Raw genomic sequence first — 22,335 nt, 5'->3', positions numbered from 1 at the left:
GATGGAGAGACAAGTGATCCCAAGTCATTTACATACTATCCACAGAAAGATGGTAAGTTTAAAGTACAAGTGATGGAGAGACAAGTGATCCCAAGTCATTTACATACTATCCACAGAAAGATGGTAAGTTTAAAGTACAAGTGATGGAGTGACAAGTGATCCCAAGTCATTTATATACTATCCACAGAAAGATGGTAAGTTTAAAGTACAAGTGATGGAGAGACAAGTGATCCCAAGTCATTTACATACTATCCACAGAAAGATGGTAAGTTTAAAGTACAAGTGATGGAGAGACAAGTGATCCCAAGTCATTTACATACTATCCACAGAAAGATGGTAAGTTTAAAGTACAAGTGATGGAGAGACAAGTGATCCCAAGTCATTTACATACTATCCACAGAAAGATGGTAAGTTTAAAGTACAAGTGATGGAGAGACAAGTGATCCCAAGTCATTTACATACTATCCACAGAAAGATGGTAAGTTTAAAGTACAAGTGATGGAGAGACAAGTGATCCCAAGTCATTTACATACTATCCACAGAAAGATGGTAAGTTTAAAGTACAAGTGATGGAGAGACAAGTGATCCCAAGTCATTTACTAACTATCCACAGAAAGATGGTAAGTTTAAAGTACAAGTGATGGAGAGACAAGTGATCCCAAGTCATTTACATACTATCCACAGAAAGATGGTAAGTTTAAAGTACAAGTGATGGAGAGACAAGTGATCCCAAGTCATTTTCATACTATCCACAGAAAGATGGTAAGTTTAAAGTACAAGTGATGGAGTGACAAGTGATCCCAAGTCATTTACATACTATTCACAGAAAGATGGTAAGTTTAAAGTACAAGTGATGGAGAGACAAGTGACCCCAAGTCATTTACATACTATCCACAGAAAGATGGTAAGTTTAAAGTACAAGTGCTGTAGTGACAAGTGATCCCAAGTCATTTACATACTATCCACAGAAAGATGGTAAGTTTAAAGTACAAGTGATGGAGAGACAAGTGATCCCAAGTCATTTACATACTATCCACAGAAAGATGGTAAGTTTAAAGTACAAGTGATGGAGAGACAAGTGATCCAAAGTCATTTACATACTATCCACAGAAAGATGGTAAGTTTAAAGTACAAATGATGGAGTGACAAGTGACCCCAAGTCATTTACATACTATCCACAGAAAGATGGTAAGTTTAAAGTACAAGTGCTGTAGTGACAAGTGATCCCAAGTCATTTACATACTATCCACAGAAAGATGGTAAGTTTAAAGTACAAGTGATGGAGAGACAAGTGATCCCAAGTCATTTACATACTATCCACAGAAAGATGGTAAGTTTAAAGTACAAGTGATGGAGTGACAAGTGATCCCAAGTCATTTACATACTATCTACAGAAAGATGGTAAGTTTAAAGTACAAGTGATGGAGTGACAAGTGATCCCAAGTCATTTACATACTATCCACAGAAAGATGGTAAGTTTAAAGTACAAGTGATGGAGTGACAAGTGATCCCAAGTCATTTATATACTATCCACAGAAAGATGGTAAGTTTAAAGTACAAGTGATGGAGAGACAAGTGATCCCAAGTCATTTACATACTATCCACAGAAAGATGGTAAGTTTAAAGTACAAGTGATGGAGAGACAAGTGATCCCAAGTCATTTACATACTATCCACAGAAAGATGGTAAGTTTAAAGTACAAATGATGGAGTGACAAGTGATCCCAAGTCATTTACATACTATCCACAGAAAGATGGTAAGTTTAAAGTACAAGTGATGGAGAGACAAGTGATCCCAAGTCATTTACATACTATCCACAGAAAGATGGTTAGTTTAAAGTACAAATGATGGAGTGACAAGTGATCCAAAGTCATTTACATACTATCCACAGAAAGATGGTAAGTTTAAAGTACAAGTGATGGAGAGACAAGTGATCCCAAGTCATTTACATACTATCCACAGAAAGATGGTAAGTTTAAAGTACAAGTGATGGAGAGACAAGTGATCCCAAGTCATTTACATACTATCCACAGAAAGATGGTAAGTTTAAAGTACAAATGATGGAGAGACAAGTGATCCCAAGTCATTTACATACTATCCACAGAAAGATGGTAAGTTTAAAGTACAAGTGATGGAAAGACAAGTGATCCCAAGTCATTTACATACTATCCACAGAAAGATGGTAAGTTTAAAGTACAAGTGATGGAGAGACAAGTGATCCCAAGTCATTTACATACTATCCACAGAAAGATGGTAAGTTTAAAGTACAAGTGATGGAAAGACAAGTGATCCCAAGTCATTTACATACTATCCACAGAAAGATGGTAAGTTTAAAGTACAAATGATGGAGTGACAAGTGATCCAAAGTCATTTACATACTATCCACAGAAAGATGGTAAGTTTAAAGTACAAGTGATGGAGAGACAAGTGATCCCAAGTCATTTACATACTATCCACAGAAAGATGGTAAGTTTAAAGTACAAGTGATGGAGAGACAAGTGATCCCAAGTCATTTACATACTATCCACAGAAAGATGGTTAGTTTAAAGTACAAATGATGGAGTGACAAGTGATCCAAAGTCATTTACATACTATCCACAGAAAGATGGTAAGTTTAAAGTACAAGTGATGGAGAGACAAGTGATCCCAAGTCATTTACATACTATCCACAGAAAGATGGTAAGTTTAAAGTACAAGTGATGGAGAGACAAGTGATCCCAAGTCATTTACATACTATCCACAGAAAGATGGTAAGTTTAAAGTACAAGTGATGGAAAGACAAGTGATCCCAAGTCATTTACATACTATCCACAGAAAGATGGTAAGTTTAAAGTACAAATGATGGAGTGACAAGTGATCCAAAGTCATTTACATACTATCCACAGAAAGATGGTAAGTTTAAAGTACAAGTGCTGTAGTGACAAGTGATCCCAAGTCATTTACATACTATCCACAGAAAGATGGTAAGTTTAAAGTACAAGTGATGGAGAGACAAGTGATCCCAAGTCATTTACATACTATCCACAGAAAGATGGTAAGTTTAAAGTACAAGTGATGGAGAGACAAGTGATCCCAAGTCATTTACATACTATCCACAGAAAGATGGTAAGTTTAAAGTACAAGTGATGGAGAGACAAGTGATCCCAAGTCATTTACATTCTATCCACAGAAAGATGGTAAGTTTAAAGTACAAGTGATGGAGAGACAAGTGATCCCAAGTCATTTACATACTATCCACAGAAAGATGGTAAGTTTAAAGTACAAATGATGGAGAGACAAGTGATCCCAAGTCATTTACATACTATCCACAGAAAGATGGTAAGTTTAAAGTACAAATGATGGAGAGACAAGTGATCCCAAGTCATTTACATACTATCCACAGAAAGATGGTAAGTTTAAAGTACAAGAATTTTTGTCAGTATATTAATTTAAGGTGGTACCCAACACTTTCATAAAAATTAATTTGGATCGTTCAATTTTCATAAAAATTTGACAAAGTATTTACTTTGACCCTTTAATAAAAATTTTAAAATTTTAAAAATTTTGAAGCAATCGTTTTGTCAGAAAAATTACACTGGTTATATAGCAGTTTAACAAACACCAATTTTGATCATTGAGAGCTTAATATTCCTTTTACATCACAACGTAATTAAAACTTTTAGCTGACTTTACAGAGTTATCTCCCTGTAGTGTTAGATACCACCTTAATTTAAAGGAAAAGGAATACTACTGTAAACTTTGAAATTTCATGTGATGGTTATTTCATGTGATGGTTATTTACACCAAGTCTTCCCATCCAAATTGGTAGTTAGAATTTGTTGTATGTCCCAATTGATATGTCAGTAGTTTAGGGGCATCATCCATCAGTAAGTCTGTCTTTCAGTCCATGTTAAGGCTAAAATTAAAGTTTGAAAGTAGGGTTAAGTTTTGTATCCAGGTAGTTTAGGGGCATTTCAACTTGAATCTGTACAAATGTTCATTATGGAGTGAACTTTGATATTTTTCCAAATTAGGGTTTTGACAGAGATTTTATAATTCACTGAACGTGTAAATGTGAAGTCAAAGGAGAATGGTGTCCTAGTCACATTTATTCTTGTTTCATTGGTGATTATGAAAAAAAAGTTCTTTAACCAATTGATGCCTTAGTGGGGGTTAAAGTCCTAATAAATTGTAGCTTTTAATTTCTAAAAGATATTATGGCCTTTACAATAGATTTAGTTCTACCATACACAAACTCATAAAAGTTCCATGAATCATAAGTGATACTTGGCAAGAGTGCTTTTAGTTGTCTTTTTAAACTACAAAAGTACACAAAAATTACACAAATAAGCTTGACATTAAATATTAGGAAGGAACACACTATTGACTGTACATTTGTAAAATTTATTAAACAAGTTGTTTTCATACTTCCCACAAATATGTAAAACAAGACATGACTTGAATCTTCATGTTCTATTGATAAGGTTGTGGTCGATTCTATGTCCTCCCACACAAACAAATTCATTCATTGTTATAATATGTTTATGTAATATTGATCAGTCCTTTGATTTTTCATATGAATTGTTTTTAGGATAGTCATCATGGAGCCTCTTATAGATTACGATATGGTATGGCTTTTGATCATTGTTGAATGCAATACAGTGACCTTTGACTGTTCATATCCTTGTCATTTGGTCATTATTGGACATTGTTTCCATTGGCAATCACACCACATATCCTTATTTTATACCACACACAACAAAGTTATAATGTTTGATCCCTGTTTTTACTTCATTTCTGTTCTTGAGATTGCAACTTTTCTGAAGCCACACAATAGACCTTCATGATAATTTGTAGATACATGGGACATACTATATGTAGATGTGCATTTTAAGAGGAAATTATGTTATATTATTTTTCTAGGAGTTATGCCCCTTTGTGTAGAATTTTGAATATAGGACTGCAACAGTTTGTAATTGCAACTCTGCTGAACCCACACAACAGAATTTCATTAATCTTTTTAGATAATAAGAAAATACTATTTAGATGTGCTTATCAACAGGAAATTTTGATAATTTTTTTCTAGGAGTTATGCCCCTTTGGATGTAGAGTTTTAAATATAGTACTGCAACTCCTCTGAAACCACACAACAGAATTTAGAAATACCTACCATCATCATTTATCAGTCCATGTATTTCAAAAATTCTTTTTTTTTTTGTTTCATTGTAGAAATAGATGAGTTACTCAAACATAAAAGAAGTAAGAAGATGCCAAGTTATCCTGGACCAGGGAACTTTGGTGGACCAGGAGGAAACAACTCTAGTAGAAATAACATCAATATTACTGGAATACAAAGTAAGCAGATTACCTTTCTATTTGTTAAAGCTGTATATGTACCAAGCCACATCACTACATCTTCACTAGCCAAGGGTTTTGGTTCAGGAGTCTGTTTCACAAAAATACTTAAGACTAAGATTGATCTTAATAAGTCATGAACAATCCAGTATACTTACAATCAATCTTTGTCGCAATTTTTTTCATGTAAGCCATTCCAGTCCTTTGCAGATAAAGATAGAATTTTGGATCTACATGGTAATGATTGCCATTTGTCTCGGTTGTAACTGGCTGCACTCAATCAAAAATCTCTTTTAAATGTAAAAAAAACAATTGCCATATGCAGATTGTACAATCAGTTTTTATCCCCAAAACATAGGACGATACTTAGTGCAAATTTTAAAGTTCTTATTCAACTTATTGAAGTTACTGAGTAAATGATGAAATGTAAACATACATTTTCAGTTTATGCTTCATGAAATGTTAACACTAGAAACAACAATTCTTACACTTCCATACTTACCAGTAAACCTTGACTTGTAAAGATGCATAACTAGGGAGGGACATAGTGAAATACTTAAGAATGTACTTAGGTGAGGTTAGGTGAAAATTAATAAATCAAGAATTTAAAATTGATACTATAAGCCGGCAGAGCATTCGTTAAGGAAAAAAATAAGCTTAAAAAAATGATAGGTCATGGACTCCTTTTCGAGATATTTGAGATTTAGAATATGGGGGGAAAAGGCTGACTCAGACTTTTACCTTATATTTGCATTGATATTATTTGGGTCTCAAAACAAGCGAAAAGAAAATCAAGAATCTTCTAAAGTTTTGGTAAATGACCTTTCATGAGCTATTTAGTCTTATATGAAAAAATAAATGGGTGTTATGGGGCAAAATATTTTACATTGTATTGTATGGAAAATACCAAGGAGTCCAAACATTTGACACAAATTCCAAAACCTCACCAAGTACATCCTTAAGATAAATAGATAAATGATTGTCCTATGGTCTGTCTTTCTGTTTTGTCTTGTCCTATGGTCTGTCTGTCTGTTTTGTCTGTGACCATATGTGAAGACTTCTCATACATTACTGCTTGTCTAATAAACTTTCATCATGTGTAGGTGACTTTACTCCCATTGTGATTTCTAAATATGTATATACTTGTACAATATTTTTACAGTATAGGAAAATATAAAATTTATTTGTACTCACTACGAAACAGCAGAAAAGGATTTGAGCTTTTGTTCTATTTCTTGCAAGTACAATAAAATTTATATTTTCCTACACTACAAATATTGTATTTATTCTGCAATTACACATTGAAAATGTGTAGTTGAAATTTACATGATAAGGACGCCAAGCTGAACTCTTTTGTTAACAGTAATTTGACCATAATGGTTTGAAACAGAAGCAAGATATCATGATTCTAAATACAAATACACTATACATTTATCCCTTTATGTTATACATGTGAATTTTAATGGTTTCCATCCAAAAATATCAATTATTTTGACATACAGCTTTCAATCATATTCTCTTGACAATGCTGTAGCATCATTTTATTTTGACAAGTTTATAGAAGATCTGAGACTTTGACCATTGTTCTTAGGTATTGTGACAATAGGATCTTGTGAATTCAACTACTCTGTTTTACAACAAGCTCTTATATTTCTTAGGATTGTTTGCCCTCATGTGTTGGTGACCATATTGCACAGCACAGCAAATAGATTTGGCTGTGTTTTAAGGGAGTTGTTGAACTTTGAATAATTTTTGGAGCACCTGTACCATGACAATTACATCTTGTGAATGATACTCCTCTAATAGTTATTAGGGGTACCAGGATTATAATTAATACGCCAGACGCGCTTTTCGTCCACATTAGACTCATCAGTGACGCTCATATCACTCTGTTTTACCAAAACTCTCATACTTTGTACTATTGTTTGCAATCATGTCTAGTTGGCAATATATAATACAGTCATTTCGATCTGATTATTTCGGGGAGTGTTGTAAAAGTGTCACCTTTTGAATGCAATTATTCTGAAACCATTCAACAAAAAGCTCTAATACTTGTTAGAATTGGTTGTCGTCATGTGTAGTTGGCTACATAGTATTGTCCATTTGATATGACCATTTTTATGGGAGTTATGGTTCTTTTACCATATTTTTGACTATGGCACATTTAATTCCTAATGTATGCATCTAATATATATGGGACTTTTCGCTTTAAATTTTGTGTAGCAATCTTGTAGAAAAAAGACATTCATTTTGTTGATATTAATGCTTCAATTCTTCATAATGAATGTTGGAAAAGAATACTACACAATAAGTGTTACTTGAACAGGAAGTTTGAAAAAAATACTGTACTACAAATGTTTTCAGAATTTTTCCTTTTAGAACAGATTAGTTTCAATTCAAAACATAAAATGAAAATTTTCCATTTTAATACTAAACATGCTAAATGTACATGTAGAATGTTTTTTTTAAAAGAAATGGTTTTAAAATAATTTAACCTCTAATTATTTTTAACCATTAAAAAAAAGGTAAATCAATATTGGGAAGAAAAATTGACTTTATATATTTATGCCCCACCTACGATAGTAGAGGAGCATTATGTTTTCTGGTCTGTGCGTCCGTTCGTCCGTCTGTCCGTCCATCCGTCCGTCTGTCTGTTCGTCCGTCTATCCTGCTTCAGGTTAAAGTTTTTGGTCAAGGTAGTTTTTGATGAAATTGAAGTCCAATCAACTTGAAACTTAGTATACATGTGCCCTATGATGTGATCTTTCTAATTTAAATGCCAAATTGGAGTTTTGACCCCAATTTTATGGTTCACTGAACATAGAAAATGATAGTGCAAATTTCAGGTTAAAGTTTTTGGTCAAGGTAGTTTTTGATAAAGTAGAAGTCCAATCAACTTGAAACTTAGTATACATGTTCCCTTTGATAAGATCATTCCAATTTAATGCCAAATTAGAGAATTTATTCCAATTTCACGGTCCACCAAACATATAAAATGATAGTGCGAGTGGGGCATCCATGTACTGTGGACACATTCTTGTTTTGTTATATATTATTTTATGAAGAAAATTATTACTCTTTCTATAAGTTAAGTTAAAATTCTCATTTTGTCTTCCAAAGCAGTTCATCTCAAATTTGAGAACACATTTATTTTTCACACCAAGGCAGGAGACCTATAACAGGATTCGCTAGATCATTGAACGCAGTTTTATCACCCATTATAATTTTTTCGTTGATTAAAGTTCCCCATTACGTCATGTATGTCTTGCTTCAGGTAGTGAAACTTATTCATAAAATTTGATTGGATGCACTGTAAATTGTATAAATATTTACTATGTCATATTTATGTCTATTAATCCGTATTGTCAACAAAATTTTAAAAAGATATTTCCTTTAATCCAATGTAAAATAATATTTGATCAGGTATATTTCTATAGCTGAGTTTTCATATAAAATGATATAAACTGAAACAACATTTATGGAAATGATATGATAAAAGAAACTTTGGTAAATGTTTCCTGATTTTTTTCTCCAAGAATAGTTCAGAAAATTTAGAAATTAACGTACCAACTTCTTTAGACAAAGGTGACCTTAGGTGAATTTGTTTATTCTTTTTAGTCTCTTTTGCTCTTATAGCTACTAATGTATCGAATTCATTATACAACCCTGTCTTTCAATATTTCTGTTTAATTATTCCTGAGTAAGGGAAATCCCCAAAAATTGCCTCAGATACTATTTCTCCAAAATTTCAAAAACATTAAAAGATTCTGAACAATTGAATGGTATCCAGCTTGTATATCAAAAATATCTATATTATATTCTTTAAACATGTTAAATGTCTTTTGTTACTTTGGACTCAAAACAAAACAACAAAGTTTGACGGTACCACATGATGAAACATTTGCTACTATACAGCCTATTTTTCGACCTTCCTACACCCGACTATCTAAAAATACAACACAGATCATATGTGTTGCATGGAAAGTGGTTTCAGTTTTTAGAAGGATTGATAAACATTCTATTTATTCTATCAATCCAGTTCCATTCCAATTCAAAAATTCTAAAATGAAACTGGTTGACAACTGTTTGAACTGGTTTTCTAAACTTTTAAATGCAACAGATTTGCTCTCAGATGATTTAAAATTGATTATAGATATAATGGTGGATTTGTTAACAAAATTTCAGCTAACTAGCAGATACATTTTTAGATGAATTTGACAACTCTGAAATTATTAACACTTAGGTCAAATTTTCTCAGTAACTGTTGATAAATTTTAAAAGGTCTTATTTCTGTCTATAGAATCGTTGTAAGATGTACATGTCTGGTGGACTAGATTCCAGACATCAGAAGATTCATTGATTGACATAACAACATTTTCTTGTTTTATGTAGTGAGACCTTTATTACAAAGACTGTCAAAATGTTTTTATCAAAACTATTACGCTGGCATGACATTTCAGTGTTTACACCTATCTTATGTAACTTGTAGGACTATTTATTATGTTTGTCTTATTCGTCAAAAGTTGTGTGATGATACAGCCGCCAAAACAAAATGATCTCAAGATGTCTTCAGGAAACTTAGTTTTTACACAAAACAAGTAATATTCCACTTGCCAAACACAAGAAAAAATACTAACCATACCCTAAAGCACTTTTAAGATGTTTTTTTTAGCAAAATTCTTTTAAAAAATAGTTAGCCTTACTACACTCATTAATATTTCTTTAATTTATGTACTTACAGCCCTTCTTTTAAATTTCCTGGAACGGCCTCTGCTTTTAAAACTGTGCTCGAAAAAACTGATATGTGACATAAGAAAAAATCTGGGACTGAGGGTATTGATTGATAAGGTAACCTGGATGCTTAATGCCATCTGCTTTGAAAACCATTTCCTGATCAGAAGTTGTAATATTTGACTTGAATTGTAAAACTCATGAAAGTTTCATACTATTTACCAATTATGATAGCTATGGAAGGTTTAGAGCTAAAATTGAATATTCCTCAGATATATATTAAATAATATAAAAATATGGAAATGTGGTAGAATTTCCTTTTTTCCACCAGAGATGAATGACGTCGATATGATCAATTTAAGATCACTGTTGACCTTCATCAATGGGAAAACCAACTCATACTGTACAGTACGTCAGCTATAAAATGACCTGATGTGAAAAATGTGAAACAGTTGAAACGGGGAAAACAAATGGCCCTATGAATAACAATATGATTTACAAAAAACAAATATGACAGACCTAAACCAATGATAACCACTGAATTACAAGCACATAAAGAATGTTGCGGGGTCCAGCATTTTTTTCTTGATTTTGGTAACAAACAATTTCATACATCTTTGAGTGGTCCACACTTCACACTGATATATATTTGAACAATATACAATAACCTGACCTTCGTTTTTGACCATCCCTCTAGCAATAAGATATGGACACTTGCGATTGGCTGACCTATGGACAAATTATTGCTATAGGCTGGGCAAAGTGTATTTTCACATGTAGTGGGATTATGACCTCTGTTGAGTGCATTAATACTTCAACTTTACTCGAAGTGATTTTATTTTTGAAATTAATACTTACTGAGAGATACTTAAAAAAAATAAGGACTGGCAAATGTACTCAACTTTAAAGGTCAATTCTGAAAAAAAAAGTCTACTTATATTGGCTTATACTATGGAAATCTTTCTATGTTGGAACAATTGTAACTCATTACTAAAAAATATTTTTCAATATATAATAAGATAAGATAAGATAAATTTGATCTTATATATGTATTCACTTATTTTACTTCCTCGATTTATTCAGCACTTAGAAGTGTATAGAAATATTTACAAGTTAGAGTAGTTGGTAGTATATCTAACAACAATAGGAAGATATACTTCTAGAATAAGTAAGGGTATGAAGAGGGGGGAGGCCTTCATCTTTGCATTCTTAATTAATTTTTTCGCTCATTATTCTTTATCTTTCGGAAGCTACCATTTGATTTTTATGGGGGGGGGGGGGGGTTTGGCTAGGATGAAATTTGAAAAAAATAGGCAGGACAGGAGTTTTGAGTTAAAAAAAAAGGCAGGATGAGACACTTGCAAAAAAAAAAAAGTCAGGATGACAATTTATGTAAAAAAAAAGTCAGGATTAACTAAAAAAAAAAAGCAGGACCGAATAGAGTGAAAAATAAAAAGGCAGGACAGAGATTACAACTTAAAAAAAATGCAGGACAAAATTTTTCATCCTAGCCCCCCCCCATAACAATCAAATGGTAACTCCCTTAGAAATAATGGCTATTTAAGTATATTTTGGACATTGTTTTTCTCAAATAAGGCTATTTTCACTCCATTATTCTCAATTCTTTAACTTTTTCTTAAATTCCCCATCCCTTTTATAATAATCAATTATTAATTTATTCTACGTTCTTCTATTAATTCCCCATCCCCCCTTATAATAATTAATTATTAATTTATTCTCTATTCTGTAATACCCATTCACACCCTCGGACAAAGATTTAATTTATCTTGAAAAAAAGTGTCCTAAACCAATGTGTATCTCTTTTCTCAATAAGGATGGATAACTGTGTTAGCTATAGTTTAAACATATTTTATTGTTCCAAAAAGAGACAAATGGATTAGACACAAGTTTTTCAACTTAGTAACGTCTTCTCCAGAAGCTATAGAAGCTTCCAAATGACTTTTTCATCATATGACTTTTAATTTGTATTTTTATTTAAAAGTCGTAATTTATGATGAGGAATAATTTTAGATTTCCATCTGTTGTGTCCTGTTAAATTTAAATGCAAAGCACTTATATAATGATCTATTTATAGAAAAAAAACAAATTTTGTAAATTTTTATATCTAAAAATAGAAACTAATCCTAAAAGTTTCAGTAGTGAAGGGATGATGATGACACTCATAAATCAGAAGTTATGCAATATGAATTTTATGAATAACAAAATGGGGAAAGCCGTTTTATTAACAAAAAATAAAGCTTATAGTAATGAGAAGCGACTATATAAGAAACTTCTTTGATCAATGCAATAACAGGTTTGCTTGAAGAAGAAGCAATAAGAAGTGACTTCAGCAAAACTTCTTGTATTCTACTGATTGATAAAGATAAGGTAATACTCTTATTTGGCCTTTGGGAATATATCTGACAATTGTAATCAAAAACAGTTAAAGGTGGATGGAAAATGCTTAAAACAACCCAGACCAAATTGTAGATTGTTAAATGGACCGCAATCTGTTCTAAACAAATTATTTTGCTCCCAACCAACTTTGCAACAGATTTGATTCAGCCCATCCCCCCCAAAAAAAATTATGCAAGTATTAAAGTAAAATTATTCAAATTTTTCATAAAAATCATTTTGTCTGTTAAATCCATTATTCTAAAAGAAATGTTAAAACTACCAAAGGAATATTCAAATTCATAAAATTAAGACTAACTGCAGTCTAACAAACGTCACATCTTGTAAACTAAAGAATGGGCCACAAACCCCTCCACAAAAAATTTATGTGCTCCTGATATGAAATCTTCAACTGTTTCTGAGCTTAAGATATATAGTTAAAATATACATAAATACATACATGCATAAGTTATTTTTTCCCAGATTTATTATTCTATTCTATTACCCCCCTCCCCCTATTTCAACCCTCTTTTGATTGCATCAAAGAAAGAAACATAGCTTTAATGGTGTAACTGGTGTCTATGTTTTAAGGGGTCCAATTTATGTTTAATAACAAAAAAATAGATAGTCCAATTGTTTTGTGTTGTGACTTACAGTTTATACAAATCACTGTTTAAAATGGTAATCAGATTTTGACTCAACAGGGTCTTTTAACAGCTTTTAGTTCTTTCTATTTTTATTATGCCCCACCTATGCCCCACCTACGATAGTAGGTGGGGCATTATGTTTTCTGGTCTGTGCCTCCGTTCGTTCGTTCGTTCGTTCATCCCGCTTCAGGTTAAAGTTTTTGGTCAAGGTAGTTTTTGATGAAGCTGAAGTCCAATCAACTTGAAACTTAGTACACTGGTTGCTTATGATATGATCTTTCTAATTTTAAAGCCAAATTAGACTTTTGACCCCAATTTCACAGTCCACTGAACATAGAAATGAAAGTGCGAGTTTCAGGTTAAAGTTTTTGGTCAAGGTAGTTTTTGATGAAGCTGAAGTCCAATCAACTTGAAACTTAGTACACTTGTTGCTTATGATATGTTCTTTCTAATTTTAAGGCCAAATTAGACTTTTGACCCCAATTTTACAGTCCACTGAACATAGAAATGAAAGTGCGAGTTTCAGGTTAAAGTTTTTGGTCAAGGTAGTTTTTTTATGAAGTTGAAGACCAAACAACTTGAAACTTAGTACACATGTTCCATATGGTATGATCTTTCTTAATTTATTGTAAATTTAGATTTTTTATCCAATTTCACGGTCCATTGGACATGGAAATTGATAGTGCGAGTGGGGCATCTGTGTACTTAGGACACATTCTTGTTAAGTCCTTGTCCTTTATCAGTTTTCATTATTACAAATGTTATTTAACAGACAGGAGGTAAAACTGAGCTGCTAGGCAACATTTTGCTTCTACTGGTAAATGGCTATTGTTCATTTGAATTTTAAAAATGAATATGATTCACTGTAGTCCGAGATTTAAACTTTATTGTTTGTAATTTTACCCTTGTATTTGATCAAATGACATTGCACATGATAAGAATTTAAAATACGGAAATGTAATGTTACATGAATATACATTTACCCCATGCAAAGACTTTAAGTAATTAAAAGCATTCAAAAATCAGGTCAAATAAAAAAAAAATCCCCCAAAATTTGTTAAGGAGAAGATCTTAATAATTGTGTTTGTATTTTTGGCTAAAATTGCAATTCATTTTACAGAAGTATTTGCTTTCTTTTATCAGAGTATAAAATTCTTGGTAGGGAGTAATTGAAAATCTAATAAAAGTTTTGTGTCCTTAGAAACCATACCATGAACAAAACAGAATACTTTCTTAAATTTTAAAAAATCACGGTATTGAAATTTGAAAAATGTATTTTATTTTCTTGAAATACCCGTAATCACGTTGTTGACCTTTTAAAATTGAATGTATTGATTTAAAAGTAAGTAAGTGAGGTACTTGTCATATAATCTGCAGATCATGAAGGGGATGCGTTATCACCCTTAAAAAAGATTTTTTATCAGTAAAAAAGATGTTTTTTCCTGGTCACAAGTTTAATTCAAGTATATTAGGTATGCAACTATGTATGTCCCATAAACAGTACAATTTTGATGGTTTTAAATCATAGTGAAATGACAGTGGCCAACAGGGTGGATAGGTTTAAGGGAACATGGGAATGAAGGGGTGGAAAGTAGGAGTCGGGGCCAGTTTAGGTTGCAGGAATTTGGGAGATTAAGAGTAAATATAAGGATTATACTTAAATAAAAATTGGCTTAAACATTTGATGTTAATTCCAGAAAATTATGTTAATTTTAATGATAATATGAAAATTTAAGATGGCATCTTTACAATCTATAAAGAAGATAAGTTTCTTTTTAGCAAGCATTGTAGTTGCACCTTTCATAATAAGCCAGGGAAGAAGACTGTTTGTAGCCTTTAAGTATACTTTTTATACGACCGCAAAATTTGTAAAAAATTTCGTTGTATATTGCTATCACGTTGGCGTCGTCGTCGTCGTCGGCGTCCGAATACTTTTAGTTTTCGCACTCTAACTTTAGTAAAAGTGAATGGAAATCTATGAAATTTTAACACAAGGTTTATGACCACAAAAGGAAGGTTGGGATTGATTTTGGGAGTTTTGGTCCCAACATTTTAGGAATTAGGGGCCAAAAAGGGCCCAAATAAGCATTTTCTTGGTTTTCGCACTATAACTTTAGTTGAAGTTAATAGAAATCTATGAAATTTTGACACAAGGTTTATGACCACAAAAGAAAGGTTGGGATTGATTTTGGGAGTTTTGGTTCCAACAGTTTAGGAATTAGAGGCCAAAAAAGGGCCCAAATAAGCATTATTCTTGGTTTTTGCACAATAACTTTAGTTTAAGTAAATAGAAATCAATGAAATTTAAACACAATGTTTATGACCACAAAAGGAAGGTTGTTATTGATTTTGGGAGTTTTGGTCCCAACAGTTTAGGAATAAAGGGCCCAAAGGGTCAAAAATTAAACTTTGTTTGATTTCATCAAAAATTGAATAATTGGGGTTTTTTGATATGCCGAATCTAACTGTGTATGTAGATTCTTAATTTTTGGTCCCGTTTTCAAATTGGTCTACATTAAGGTCCAAAGGGTCCAAAATTAAACTTAGTTTGATTTTAACAAAAATTGAATCCTTGGGGTTCTTTGATATGCTGAATCTAAAAATGTACTTAGATTTTTTATTATTGGCCCAGTTTTCAAGTTGGTCCAAATCGGGGTCCAAAATTAAACTTTGTTTGATTTCATCAAAAATTCAATAATTGGGGTTCTTTGATATGCCAAATCTAACTGTGTATGCAGATTCTTAATTTTTGGTCCCGTTTTAAAATTGGTCTACATTAAAGTCCAAAGGGTCCAAAATTAAACTAATTTTGATTTTAAAGGGAAACTTCGCAAAAAAATCAAAAATTGATATTATGTCCATTTTGTATAAAAATGCTCAAATTTATAGATATTAAAGTTTTATTCCGCCAAATAAGAGATCACCATCGATTTTAAATTTTGAGTATCAGTTCTCTGCTCTCCGCCATCTTGTCACCTTCTCCGATGAAAAATCCCGATATGTCTATAAACCACAAAGGAACAAAACTACAGTAAACGATGTAGTCGTAATTGCGTGTCGATATCTTGTCAATCGTACGGTTGTTTTATCTGACTGACTAACTTGATACGGAAAATGGTCTTATATTTTTAAATAACCATATAGTCTGTTATTTTTAAACTGATAATATTGTAATTAGTTAAAAAGTCAAAGTTCAAATCATAAATAAGTGTTCTGTGGAAATTGTTTTCGAAAATCTAATTCGTTCATAATTCTTTCAAGTAATAAACTTTATTTAAATAAATTCGGATCTTCCCTCATCTGATCACCAGCATGGCTAAAGGTATTACTCTCAAAGGTATTGGAAGGGGTGTAAGGTGACACGTCCAGGTATTCAATCGATTTCCTGTCCGGCTGGCTTGCAAGTTCATGCATCGTTTCACTTCTGTAGGTATTGATCAGTGTACACGACTGTTACTTATTACTTATAACTTTCCATTTTGAACTATCAGGTGCATGTATAATATACATTTTTGTCTTGCGTGTCCGAAAGTGATATTTATACTAGTCATTACTGAACTCATACGCTTGTTTATAAATAACATTTCTGGTGTAAAGAATATTATCTATAAAAAAAAATTAATACAAAAAAAAAAGAAATACAAATCTATTTACATATTTTTCCAAGGGTTAATTTGGGAAAATGTAATATATACTCATTGTCAATAGTTTAGGACAGATTGGAACATACCAGAATTATTGATTTAAAAAAATGTGCGCACTTGTCGACGATTCGTGTATACATACGCCTGGGTAGAAAGTTACTGAACTATAGTCAGTAGCGCAATTTAAAATATGTATACATGTATACATTGAACATAAGAAAGAAACATACATTTTGTGTAAATTGTGGTAAAAGTTTTGTAAATTATAATAGACTAGTCCACGTATGCCAACAGTATGTAATCAACGAATTCGATAGACTATTGTATACCAAAAGAAGAAGAAGAAAATAAAGAAACAATTTGATTTAAATACAGGTCAATTTATAACTTGCTTTGGTTCATCGAAGTTAAGAACATAGTAAACTCACAGATTTATATATCAATTAGATTGTTCTCGAATAAAGGACGAAATTTGTCATCATCACAATTGTTCCAACATTCATGTAAAATATATGCAACTGGACGTACACTAATAATCCCCAAGGGATGTGAATATTTTCTAGGAAAACTATTGAGTATCAATTTCGGGATTTATGTTCTTTCTTGATATTCAATGACAGCAATTTAAAGAATAAACTGCTTGTCGGATATTTGTCTGCTTTAGGGGTATTCTTGCAAGTTGAACAGACTTATAATAACATTCAAAAATAGGGAAAGATAACATTAAATTCGTTGTCTTTTAATTTTAAACATCGTTGGTCAAATAGTTATTTAAGTATATATATACGTTGGGAGACGACGATTATTATAGTAGTCTCAGATTTTAATAAGGACGTTCCCGATTATGAATAAATTTGGTTGACGTTTTTCACACTTGAAAAGAATATCTATTCGTAATTTTTCGATTCCATTCCAATACAAAAGTATTTTTTCTTTATTCGTACATATTATATTCCGCTTCGGTAGAGTTATCTTCAGATAGTTTCATATATTAATTAATACATGGCTTTCAAAAGTCTAAATGTAAGTGTTCTCGTACATTTTTTCGCCCAATAAAGACAAATAAAAATGATTTAGTAAAGCTATTTCTAATTTCTAAGTCCCCCTTTTTTATGAGACATAAATCAAGGACAAGACTTGTATATCATTTCATTCTGACATATGAATTAAGTTTCCCGTCTTTAACCGAAAATTGTGTATTTCTTAGTAAATTAACTTATTTGAATTCAAATAAATAATAGCACCAAATATAATTAAATAATTCCACGGCGACCAATTTTTATTTGTCATCAACTTGAATATGTATTTGTAATTTGTGTATTAAATGCTCCCACTGATCCGAATAGACAGTCACACCTGGCAAGGTGTGCCCTAGAGGCGTGGTTAAATACCGAAGTGCAAATAACAATTTACCTTTCAACAAGCCATCTACGAGTATTGCCACAGAACCGTGAATACACACATCGTATAAACCTAGTCATAGCAGAGATAGTAAAAGGTCAATAATCATGAGTACACCAACATATTGTCTTTACAGATTATTGTACTTTAATTTGTTCACCTTATCAGTCCGAAAATGCATTTATTAAAAATAAATTTATAACTTTTTGTGTTGTCTACAAACATAATTCGAATATATACGTTTAACATAGATAATTTATCTCACGAATGAGTACAATTGAACGTCTGTGCGTTTTATCTTCTTATTATCGGATGGTTATTAGATAAAGCATAAGTCATCAGCGCGCTTACAATTACGTTAAAATATGATTAAAAACCAAGACTTTTAATGATTGTATTTTAAATCCCGGCATGCAAAAATCAGGAGAAAACGTCACGACCTACAGGAAGTAGTTGATATTTTTTCATTAATTATCGAATTTCTCCTTTATTACTGCACATATAGCGATAAAACTTTGTGAATATATATATTATGTCATAATGAACATATTTAAACCATAAGTAAAAAATCGTGAATTTTCCCTTTAACAAAAATTGGATTCTTGGGCCTCTTTGATATGCTGAATCTAAACATGTACTTAGATTTTTGATTATGGGCCCAGTTTTCAAGTTGGTCCAAATCAGGATCCAAAATTATTATATTAAGTATTGTGCAATAGCAAGAAATTTTCAATTGCACAGTATTCAGCAATAGCAAGAAATCTTCAATTGCACAGTATTGTGCAATAGCAAATATTTTCAATTGCACAGTATTGCACAATAGCAAGAAATATCTAATTGCACAATATTGTGCAATAGCAAGAAATTCCAATTGGATTTCAATTAGAGTTATCTTTCTTTGTCCAGAATAGTAGTTGAATCAACTTAAATCATTGTTTTATACAATACACAATGTATATTCACTTTTACTACCAACTGATAGATTAAAACAATCTTTACCATTCAGTAATATCAAGCACTTTTTTTACATTTTAATATTTTATGATGTATTTAAATGAGTAGTTATTGTTGCAAACTTCATTAGAAATTTGAATTGAGATCAGTTTTGAAATAAGGGAAAGGGGGATGTGAAAAAAAAATTGGGGGGTCAATTTTTTTCATTTCAGATTTCATAAATAAAAAGAAAATTTCTTCAAACATTTTTTTGAGAGGATTAATATTCAACAGCATAGTGAATTGTTCAAAGTCAAACATATTTTTTTTAAGTTCATTAGACCACATTCATTCTGTGTCAACTATTTAATCACAATCCAAATTTAGAGCTGAATCCAGCTTGAATGTTGTGTCCATACTTGTTTTTTGTCTTGTGCCATTGTAGAAAAAATCATATCTAATAAAAATTCAGAGTCCTACTGTAAGATATAAAGTTATCTAAACCTCGGACTATAGTACTGTATTGGCTCCCGTCTAGACTAATTATATTTTTAGAACTGTGTGATTGACCCTTGTCTTCTAACGGAAAAATTGAAACTATATTGTTCCGATTCATTGGCCTTCTTATCCACCAGGATGTTACTAGGTTAACTACTAATAATATCTATATCATACTGAAATATAGTTCACAATTAAAACCTTGAATGGCTGTAATAATGTACTGTACAAAATTGGGGTTATTATCTTTAAAGCAAATTATTCTGGTATAAATGTCTTTTGTCCTATAATGCTGGCCCAAGCTTAGTGTTTTCTATTAAGTTAGAGGACTGCTACAATGTCAGAATGTTTAGATAGGCTTTACAGATTAGATTGATGGATCTACAATGTCAGAGTGTTTAGATAGGGTTTACAGATTAGATTGATGGATTGATGTTTAATACCACTTTCGGTAATATTGTCCTATTTCATGGCTTGCAGTTTTTATTGGTCGAGGAAGCCAAAGAGGGCAAAAGTAAAAATGAATAGAGAAAAAAAGGGTGCTTAAATATACACAATGGAGAATAATTGGCAAAATGAAACAAAGAATAGAGAAAAATTGTGAAAAAATAAGGAATAAAGAAATTAACAACCCCCCCCCCCCCCCCTATTATCTAGACCAGATTAGTATGATGAACATGTTTGTAATTGACTTTTGGTCCAGCTTCTTGGTCACATTGGAATTACTTTACGGGGAATTTTATCAATTTAGACAATCACTTTTTTATAGAATGTTTGCAAGTACAAATTTATCATTGCACACTTACTAACCTTTTGTTCTCAAATGATATTTTGATAAAAATACCTATAACCTGATATTATATGGTACAATCATGATTAATGTGTGTGGTTTAAAAAAAAAAGGGAATAATTAAATCACTGTCCTAAATATTCACAATATTCACCTGGCTTTACTAGGTGATTTTTATTTCTTCGTCAGTTTTACCTATCCTAATATACTTTTGAATAGGTAAGCCCTTTTAATCAAGATTTTACTTATGGACTTAAAAAAAATATTGTAATAAAACTCCTACTTAATAGTAAACAGTGACACACAGTAATTTATTTACATGTATGTACATTTAGTTATTAATTCATGGATGTCAAAATCTGCACATATGTAATTATGTGGTTTTGTTCGTGAAAACAAACCAGAGGTCAATGGCTTTTAATTCCGAAAAGTGACAATCTTTTCAATTTTATTTTTCCAATTGAAAACTTTGAATATTTTGGAGGTATTATTTTCGGTTTCTGTTATAAATCTTCACCTTATTATTACAGGTAAGTTATTGGCACAGGACCAAATATAGTACAAATGTATATTACTATCGAAATGACTTTGTCAAGGTAAATTACAGGTGTGTTGACAATGTTCACCTCAGCGAATCACTTCCTCGTTGTTATAAATGTCGAAGTTAGACAGATACGGGAAATTACCCAATCACTTTTTGAGTGTCGTCCATTTTTGAATCACTTGTAACAAACAAGAATGTTTTTGTGTCGAATGTCAAATACTAAAAAAAATGGAGTTATGCCAATACTAAAGTTGGAATTTATGTCAGAAAGAGTTTTGGAAATTGTGTCAAAGAGAACTTTATTGTGAGAACTTTTTTAATTGTTTATTTTCAGCAAATAATCCATTCAGCCAACAAAGTCAAGGAGGAAACCTCCCGATCACCGTCAACCAAGATACTATGGGTAAGTACGAAGAATAACTAGCTGAACGATAAAGTTGAATCAATTAAAATTTATTTGCACAAATATTTTATTTTTGAATTTTATTTCCTTGTGCATTTAATTTAAGTAAAGATTGACATTTAGTAAAATGAATGCATGTACAACATCACTGTTGTCATGGTTGCATATTCAAAGTGTAAAAATTGTGGAAATACCAGTGCCATATATCAAAAAGTTAAATGTATTGATAATGATTGATAGACCATGCAGAATTTTCTCATGCCAAAGTTCTCCTTGGTATTTAATAACTTTTAATATGCTAATAACTGATGAAATAATGGTATTGCCATATAATATATAGGTTTACATTTAATTTCAATTTAATTATACATTTGTATTTTTATGGCATTAAATGCATTTTTGTTCTCAAAATTTTAACAATCTGCATTGATTTATTCAGTTACAATTATACTGCTACCTCAATGGCCTTTAAAAGATACATGAAAGTTTATTTGCTCTTTTGAGTTTCATTTCCGATAAAATAAGGAGAGGACAGGGTTGCTTGTCATTTTTTTTTATGCCTCTACCCCTAGGCAAAGGAGGCCGTAAGTGGCCCTAATTGACTGTCTTCTACAGTCCCAATAGTATTTTCACATTCTTCTTTCTATTTTAAATATTATATCCCTTCCATATATTTTCTTTATGTTGCCTCTTGATGTCTTTTTGAGTTACAAAAGTGCATTAAAAATTATAAAGATGTTAAGACTTATTACTAATTTCAAAGAAATGTTTATGAGTTTCTTTTAAACCAAAGCCATTTAATATTATTCATCCAATTTCTTGCAATTTGTACATGTTGCACTGTGTACTGATAATCTGTAGTGTATGGATTCTTCTATTAACTAAATTTGATGCAATCTAAAAATTAGGCCTGGCTGTCAGGTTGTTTGGTCTGAGAACACAGTAATTTTGAAGGGCAATTCTTTAGAATGATAATTGCAAATCAGAAAATTATATCCTTCCTATCTCAATATGAT

General features: G+C 31.6%; 1 protein-coding gene across 6 annotated transcripts in view; it reads left to right on the top strand.

Annotated features, from left to right (window-relative positions):
- Positions 1-22,335, top strand: part of LOC139489724 (nuclear factor NF-kappa-B p105 subunit-like) — a 57,994-nt gene that overhangs the window by 23,972 nt on the left and 11,687 nt on the right. For all 6 annotated transcript variants that reach the window (XM_071276465.1, XM_071276468.1, XM_071276466.1 and 3 more), the window contains exons 10-11: positions 5,209-5,334; positions 21,251-21,319. In XM_071276465.1, coding sequence (XP_071132566.1) covers positions 5,209-5,334; positions 21,251-21,319 — 195 coding nt within the window. The remainder of the gene's footprint in view (positions 1-5,208; positions 5,335-21,250; positions 21,320-22,335) is intronic.

This window comes from Mytilus edulis, chromosome 9 (assembly GCF_963676685.1).
Source record: "Mytilus edulis chromosome 9, xbMytEdul2.2, whole genome shotgun sequence".
Taxonomy (NCBI): Eukaryota; Metazoa; Mollusca; class Bivalvia; order Mytilida; family Mytilidae; genus Mytilus; species Mytilus edulis.
Note: the sequence above shows the minus strand (reverse complement) of the source record. Positions and strands in the feature narration are given on the sequence as shown.